The sequence below is a fragment of the Oncorhynchus clarkii genome, chromosome 6, assembly GCF_045791955.1.
Source record: "Oncorhynchus clarkii lewisi isolate Uvic-CL-2024 chromosome 6, UVic_Ocla_1.0, whole genome shotgun sequence".
In the NCBI taxonomy this organism is placed as follows: domain Eukaryota; kingdom Metazoa; phylum Chordata; class Actinopteri; order Salmoniformes; family Salmonidae; genus Oncorhynchus; species Oncorhynchus clarkii.
The window spans coordinates 61,756,189-61,764,855 of NC_092152.1; the positions used below are offsets into that span (position 1 = coordinate 61,756,189).

Sequence of the window (8,667 nt, forward strand, 5' to 3'; positions counted from 1 at the left end):
AAGGCTGGTGTTACCCACAGGCCAACGTCATGACATACTGCTTGGCTATTTAAGGTCTGTAGGAAGCCAGATCATCTCATACTTCCCTCCTCACAGATAGTCAGTCAGAAAAACAGACAGAGAGACAGGCAGTTAGGTAGACAAGCAGACAGACATGGCCAGGCTGGACGTGACAGAGACCTTCCATCACATCTCATTCCCTGGGCACATTCACACCCAGGACTCCCTGAACTATGCCCTCCACTTCCAGTTTCAGGACAGGGACACTGTCATCGCCACCTACCCCAAATCAGGTGAGACAGGACAGCTCTGTCACACCCCTGCTCGGTGTCACAACACATTAGACATGCTGCAACACTAGCCAACTGCAGGACTTTTCCTTCTTTCACACACTTTGCAGTTGAAGCAAACGGTCAGGGTTTTAATAACTGTATATGCACAGACTCCAGTAGGTTATTGTATTGTTACTGTTGGTTTAACTTGTCAATGATTAATTGCTTTCAAGATCCACTTCTATGAGACCATCTGTCTTTATGGAAGTAGTGGTTTAGGCAGGGATTCAATGAAGACAGAGGTATTAGGTGTACAGTTCTCTCCCTTTAACTCTTCTTTCTTTCCCTTTGTGATCTCTGGTTAAAGGGACTACCTGGATGCAGGAGATTGTCACTCTTGTGAAAAACAGAGGGGACCCACAACTCTCCAAAACTGTGCCCAACTGGGCACGAGCCCCCTGGCTGGAACAGCATGGCAGTGCAAAGGTGCTGGAAGCCACCCAGGGGGACCGAATCATCACCACTCACCTGCCCTACAACCTGCTGTCTTCTGCGCTTCAGGGTTCCAAAGCTAAGGTAGGATTGAAGAGACTATTCTCAAAGCTGTGAGACATTTCCTCTTTTGTAAAGCAACTCTATGGAAAAAATATATTGGTAGTTAGTGACACTATCTCCACCCCATCTCTCAGGTTATCTATGTCACCAGAAACCCCAAAGATGTTGCTGTGTCATATTACCACTTCCATAAAATGGCCAAGTTCCTCCCAGAACCCAATTCATTTGATGAGTTTCTGGATAGTTTTCTGGAGGGATCAGGTGAGTTGACACTAATGATTTGTACCTTGAGCATTTCTGGGATTTAATCCTACTGTTAACAGTCAGATCTAATCCAACATTTACCCTTTTTACAGTGAGTTATGGGTCCTGGTTCGATCATGTGAAAGGCTGGACGAGTCAAGCAGGAGTCTTGGCAAATGTTCTTTATATCTCTTATGAGGAGATGTGGCTGGTAGGATAACTCTTGTCTATCACTGTCTGCTATGTATTGTTGTTGTCATCAATTGCAAACATCCCATTACATTCTCTCTTCGTCATTGCAGTTGAGTCACCCGTAACCATATTGTAGACGTGTCCATTTAAGCGCATCAGAACACAACACTTGTATTACAGTCTCATGAGTCTCTGAGGTTGTGTAACTACAGAAATAGGCTATCCTTCAGACATGAAAATATTAGTCATAGATTATAAATAGACCTTTGTGAGATGCTATTTTAAGTGACATTATGAAATACTACGTGAACATAGCTTTAGGAAAAATAAATGCTTTGTAGAGATTCACAGATTTTTTTATTTTTTTAACTTCACCTTTATTTATCCAGGTAGGCCAGTTGAGAACAAGTTCTCATTTACAACTCCAGGTTTTGCAGCTCTTTCAGAACATCTGCTATTTGGGTGAAGGAGAAATTGCGGAGGTTTGGGCAAGTAGCTGCGGGGGGTGTGGAGCTGTTGGCCGGGGCTGGGGTAGCCAGGAGGAAAGCATGGCCAGCCGTAGAGAAATCCTTCTTGAAATTCACGATTATTATTATTGAGGAAATAATTATTATTTGGCAGTTCTATCTTGACGGCAGTTCTAGTTCTATCTTGACGGAAAATTTAGTAGTTGGGGATGGAAATCTCAGAATTGTTGGTGGCTATCCTAAACCAGGATTCAGACACGGCAAGAACATCAGGGTTGGCCGAGTGTGCTAAAGCAGTGAGTAAAACAAACTTAGGGGGAGGCTTCTGATGTTAACATGCTTGAAACAAAGGCTTTTGCAGGTTACTGAAGTCAACAAATGAGAGCGCCTGGGGACACGCAGAGCTCGGGTTAACCTCCACATCACCCGAGGAACAAAGGAGGATTAGGATACGGCTAAAGGCTATCAAAACTGGTCGTCTGGTGCGTTGGGGACAGAGAATAAAAGGAGCAGATTTCTGGGCATGGTAGGATAGATTCAGGGCATAATGTACAGACTGGTATGGTAGGGTGAGGGTACAGTGGAGATAAACCTAGGCATTGAGTGACAATAAGAGAGGTTGCATCTCTGGACGCACTAGTTATGCTGGGTGAGGTCACCGCATGTGTGGGTGGTGGGACAAAACAGTTATCTGAGGCATGTTGAGTGGGACTTGGGGCTTCGCAGTGAACTAAAACAATGAAAAATATCCTAAACAGTATACAAGGCATATTGACATTAGAAAGAGACATAAAGCGAGGCATAAAGCAATCACAGGTGTTTATTGGGAGAGCTAGCAAAGACAACAACGGGTAAGACAACAACAACAGGTAAAAAGGCGATGAATGGGCAGAGAGGGTCAGTTAACTAGACACAGGTCCTGAGTTCGAGTCTGGGGCTGACAGATAAACAAAATGGATGGAATTACGTCGGTAGACCAGTCATGATGGAACGGCGGGGTTCCATGTTGACAAAGAGTCCAGGCCAGTTGGCAAATAGGTATTCTCACTGGAGTAATTTCGTTTGCTAGCCAGAAGATGCGCCTTGCTCTCGGCTAACTGATGCTAGCTTCGGGACAAGGGCGTTAGCCACTATAGCCACTCGGTAGCAGCTAGATAGCAGCGATGATCCGATGCAAAGGTCGAGAGCTAATGGCTGGAATCCGGTAGTGTAGTGAATTCTAGTCGTGTTAGTGAAGAGTCCAGGAAGCATCAGCTGTGTGGCATCAGCTGTGTGGCACCAGAGTCTGGTGTCTGTGCTAAAAGTAAAGGCCGCTTGCAGTAGCTAACAATGACTAAATTGCTAATTAGCTGTTTAGCTGCTGATTGAGGTTCTAAAAATAGCAGATCTGTATCACATTGGGTGAGGCAGGTTGCCGGAAGATAAATTTAATTTAAAAAAATGGAAAGATACATTGAAAATATTTTCAAATATATACAAAAAAGACGAAAAAATAAAATATGTACACAGGAGAATGACAAACAACGTCTGCATTGCTATGCCATCTTGGAGTTCCACCAACAAACTGTATCCAACCTAATGAGCGTTTGGTCTTAGTATGGCATAAATGTTGTTGATAGACTAGAAATAGAGGATCAATTCAGCCTTTTGTGAAAACCACCCTCTTTGTCCATATCTATAATAAGAGCATTGACTTTCCTCAGGACCTGCAAGGCTCGATGGAGAGGATCAGCTCTTTCCTGCAGTGCCCCCTGGTGGGCGAGGAGTTAACCAACTCCCTGAGACACTGCAGCTTCAGCAGCATGAGCGATAACGCCATGGTGAACTACACTCAGATCCCAAAGGAGATCATGGACCACAGCAAAAGCAAATTCATGAGGAAAGGTGAGGCTCCCTTGTTGAACAGGAGAACAATCCTGACTAGAGTTGTGTGTCAGTCAGTGTCAGAAGGATAGAACAGTACCATAGACCTCCCCTGCACTCACAGTATGGTTAGAAGTGTGTAGTAAGGATGATCCTGAAATGTCACTAAGTTTGTTTATGAAATTATGTATGTGTATAGCTGATAAGCACGTCCCTTTAAGAAAATGCACTGCGAGGTCAAATGGTGCCCCATGGATTGATGATGAGCATAGAAATGTAATGATTCAACGTTGTGATGCCAAAAAGCAAAAAAAGAAATGTAAATTAAGAAATGTAGTGACCAGGCTAAACAAAAGAAACAAGAAGGGATTCTATCAGCACAACATTGATGAAGGGTGATGGGAAAAAGCTGTGGAGAACGTTGAACACTATTATGGGTAGGAATTCAAACATGTCTGCCTCTTTTGTTGAATCAGAGGGTATATTTATTACAAAACCACATGACATCGCAAACTACATTAATTCATATTCTGCAGGCAAAGTGGACAAGTTGAGGAATGCTATGATTCCAACGGATGGCTCCATGTCATATACCCTTATAAAATATTGTATCATGAAGGAGAGGCAATGCGGGTTCAAATTTCATCAAGTAGAAAGAGAAGAGGTAGAAAAGATGCTGTTGTCTCTTTTGGATGACAAGTCACCTGGTACAGATAAGATCTCTCATATTTTTAATAAGTGCTTGATGTATGGGGTGTGCCCAGAAGTCTGGAAAGAGTCAAAGGTTATTCCACTACCTAAGGATAAAAAATCTGCATTCACTGGTCCTAAAAGTTGTCCTATAAGCTTGCTGTCTGTGTTAAGTAAATTATTGCAAAAAATTGTATCTGTACAAATCAAGGATTATTTCTCATGTAAATATCTGATAACGGGTTTCCAGCATGCATACAAAGGGCATTCTACGAGTACGGCCTTAGCACAAATGACAGATTGGTTAAAGAGTATAGGTGATAGGAAGTTAGTTGGTGCAGTGTTGCTGGATTTCAGTGCTGCTTTTGAAATAATTGATCATGAACTGTTACTAGGAAAACTCAAATGTTATGGTTTTAAGGATGCAGCTATCTATCCAGGAGAATGAAAACGTGTTCTTTAATGGTAGCTTTTCAAATAGTAAAGATATACATTGTGGTGTTCCTCAAGGAAGCTGCCTAGGCCCACTGCTCTACTCTATCTTTACTAATGATTTACCTTCAGTAATGAACAAAGCAAGAGTGATCATGTATGTTGATGACTCTACAATGTGTATTGCAGCATCAGAATGTAATGAGCTAACAGATGTACTGAGCGGTGAACTAAGAATGGTGTCTGAGTGGGTTGACATGAACAAATTGGTGTTGAACATTTCTACAACTAAATGTATTGTATTTGGTTCAAGATATATGCTTGTTGATGACCCCCAATTGAATTTGTCGATGAATAGAATACATGTAGAGCAAGTGAAAAAAACAAAACTAATAGGCTTGATGTTGGGCGCAGCTTTATCTTGGTCAGAACACATAGATAATATTGTTATTAAGATGGGTTAGGGAATTTCTGTTACAAGAAAATGTTCAGAGTATGTAACATCTAGTGCTCTGAATCAGGTCATCAATCCCTGGTCCTATCACACTTAGAGTAATGTCCAGTTGTGTGGTCAATCCCTGGTCCTATCACACTTAGAGTAATGTCCAGTTTTATGGTCAATCCCTGGTCCTATCACACTTAGAGTAATGTCCAGTTTTATGGTCAATCCCTGGTCCTATCACACTTAGAGTAATGTCCAGTTGTATGGTCAATCCCTGGTCCTATCACACTTAGAGTAATGTCCAGTTGTGTGGTCAATCCCTGGTCCTATCACACTTAGAGTAATGTCCAGTTGTGTGGTCAATCCCTGGTCCTATCACACTTAGAGTAATGTCCAGTTGTGTGGTCCCCTGCAGCAAAGAAAGATATAAAACAGTTCCAAATGGTTCAAAACAGGGTTGCCAGATTCTCTTCATTGCTCTAACCGAATGAATATTATTAAAATGCATCAGAATCTCTCATGGCTTCACGTTAAAAACAAATTACTATCTAGTCTTCTGATTTTCTTTAGGAATATTATATTTAAAAAAAATTAAAAACACAGTACTTTTCTGTCCAATTAGTACATCCTAGCAACACACACAACCACCAAACCAGACAGACAAATTCAGCGCAGCTAAAACAAATCAACCCAAGGACAAATCGCCTTAAATCTACAGTTTTATATAGAGCTATAGCTGAATGAAACTTTTTACCAATCCATATTTCTCAGGCAAAATGTAAATCCACCTTCAAGAAAAAAATTAAAGAACATCTAATGTGATAGTCCATATGACTGGACAGCAAATAGAAAGTATCAACTGAATGTTAAATGTGTTTCCTGTCAGGTATTTTAATTATCTGTATTGTCTACTTGTTGAATGTTTGAAGTCTTGATTGTGGTTGTTTGTAATGTCTTGTTAATTGGTGTTGGACCCCAGGAAGATTAGCTAGCGTTATGGCGTTAGCTAATGGGAATCCTAAAAAAAATGACAGTTCTGTGAAGAGATTGGCCATAATAATGGAGGCCTTGTTCTGTTTACAGGTATAATCGGTGACTGGAAAAACACTTTCACAGAGGAGCAGATTGGTATTTTCGACACCGTCTACAGCTACCAGATGAAAGACTGTCCCTTGACCTTCATGTGGGAGTGTCCTCCTGAGTCCTGTGGGGAAGGAGGAGGAGGACAGGCCTCGGGATCAGGATAGTGCCCTTATCCTCCATGACGCCGGAGATTGATGGATACGCTTCATACAAGTCCTGTAATTCTCTCACTTTTTGTGAATGTACATATAATGTACACAACCCAATATAGTAAAACTATATAATAAAATTGATATGCAAATATAACAAAAATATTGTGTGACCTATTTGTTGTTGTTGGGTTTTTCCAACTCTAAAAAATTCTAAATGTTACAGTTAACTGCAATAGCTAGATGAAGGGACACGAGGGGGACATTTAACTCCGTGACATTGACACATTGGAAAACCTCCCAGTTTGTGGCAGTGCATCAAGCAGAAGGGATGATATATTAACTCCAGAAAGGCTGACGTGTACATAAAAAGCTGCTGTTACATTAGTCACATAGCTTGACTCCGAACAACCTGTCAGCTCATGGGAACATGATGAGGTAGTTATGCGAACACATTAACAAAAGGTCATAAGCCTCCCAATCACAGTTTATATCAATGAGTGGCAGTGTGTCAAGCTGATCCAATGAGTGGCAGTGTGTCAAGCTGATCCAATGAGTGGCAGTGTGTCAAGCTGATCCAATGAGTGGCAGTGTGTCAAGCTGATCCAATGAGTGTCCCCTCAGTAACTAATGACATCAATCTTCATCTGCTGCTCTCAGTCTCCGGCTGCTTGATTAGTACTTACACGGCAAGACAAGGGGTGCTTCAGAGAGTACATACCTGGCAGGAATGTGTTTATCAGGGGAAGGGGCCAGAGCTAGAGCACTGCACCTGGCCACCCAGAGGGTGGCACGTGGTTGTGTTGCCAGACTGACTTCACCGTGGAGACCTGCTGCCGCCCTCATACACCATCCAAATATAACTCTGAATCTATAGTTCAGAATAGATGGGCCTTTGGATGTATATACACTACACGTGGACACCTGCTCAAACATTTCATTCCAAAATCATGGGCATTAATGTTGAGTTGGTCCCCCCTTTGCTGTTATAACAGCCTCCACTCTTCTGGGAAGGCTTTCCACTAGATATTGGAACATTGCTGCAGGGACTTGCATCCATTCAGCCACAAGAGCATTAGTGAGGTCAGGCACTGATGTTGGGCGATTAAGCCTGGCTCGCAGTCGGTGTTTGATGGGGTTAAGGTCAGGGCTCTGTGCAGGCCAGTCAAGTTCTTCCAACCTGATCTCGACAAACCATTTCTGTATGGACCTCACTTTGTGAACCGGAGCATTGTCATGCAGAAACAGGAAAGGGCCTTCCCCAAATCTGCTGCCACAAAGTTGCAAGCACAGAATCATCTAGAATAACATTCTATGCGTTAGCGTTAAGATTTCCCTTCACTAGAACTAAGGGGCCTATCCCGAACCATGAAAAACAGTCCCAGACCATTATTCCTCCTCCACCAAACTTTACAGTTGACACTGCATTGGGGCAGGTAGCGTTCTCCTGGAATCCGCCAAATCCAGATTCGTCTGTCAGACTGCCAGATGGGGGAGCGGGATTCAGTTCTCCAGAGAACATGTTTCCACTGCTCCAGAGTCCATGGTGATCTTAGGCTTGTGTGTGGCTGCTTGGCCATGGAAACCCATTTCATGAAGCTCCCGACAAACCGTTATTGTGCTGAAGTTGCTTCCAGAGGCAGTTTGAAACTCGGTAGAGAGTGTTACAACTGAGGACAGACGATTTTTACGCGCTATACGATTCCGCACTCTGTGGTCCCATTCTGTGAGCTTGTGTGGCCTACCACTTCGCGGCTGAGCCGTTGTTGCTCCCACTTCACAATAACAGCACTTACAGTTGACAGGGGAAAGTCACTGAGCTTTTCATTAAAGCCATTCTGCTGTCAGTGTTTGTCTATGGAGATTGCATGGATGTGTGCTCCATTTATACACCTGTCAGCAACGGGTGTAGCTGAAATATTCGAATCCATCAACTCGAAGGGGTGTCCCCATACTTTTGTATAGATATATCTATAATGTTTTGGATAAATGAATGTAAAGACATTTAGCTATTCTTAATCTAAACACTACTCATATTTCAAATGACACCAAGACTGACTTCATAGCATCTACAGACTCATCATTGTTGTGTCACAAATTTCCCCATTTTAATCAATTATTTCTCATGAATAATTTTGGATTTAGACTTCAAAAGGTATTCAAAACCTCCTTCCCCAAAGGGCCTTCATATGGTTCTATTTCAGGAAGATCCAAAACATCATAAATATCTTTGGTCCAACCTGTCATGGAATTGCACCTAGCAAACAGGTATAACTGAG

At 42.4% G+C, this 8,667-nt stretch overlaps 1 protein-coding gene across 1 annotated transcript; it reads left to right on the plus strand.

The window, feature by feature from the left end:
- Positions 1-154: 154 nt before the first annotated feature.
- LOC139412163 (sulfotransferase 2B1-like) lies at positions 155-6,403 on the plus strand. Its single transcript, XM_071158980.1, has 6 exons — positions 155-293; positions 640-848; positions 962-1,088; positions 1,184-1,281; positions 3,433-3,613; positions 6,240-6,403. Exons 1-6 carry the CDS (start codon positions 155-157, stop codon positions 6,401-6,403), a joined length of 918 nt encoding a protein of 305 aa, XP_071015081.1.
- The last annotated feature ends 2,264 nt before the right edge of the window (positions 6,404-8,667 follow it).

Excerpts from the sequence above, each read along its gene's own strand:
- LOC139412163 (XM_071158980.1), top strand. The coding sequence starts at position 155 with ATGGCCAGGCTGGACGTGACAGAGACCTTCCATCACATCTCATTCCCT. Across the intron at positions 1,089-1,183 it reads TAGTTTTCTGGAGGGATCAG|TGAGTTATGGGTCCTGGTTC; the intron begins GTGAGTTGACAC and ends CCCTTTTTACAG. Across the intron at positions 3,614-6,239 it reads AAGCAAATTCATGAGGAAAG|GTATAATCGGTGACTGGAAA; the intron begins GTGAGGCTCCCT and ends TTCTGTTTACAG.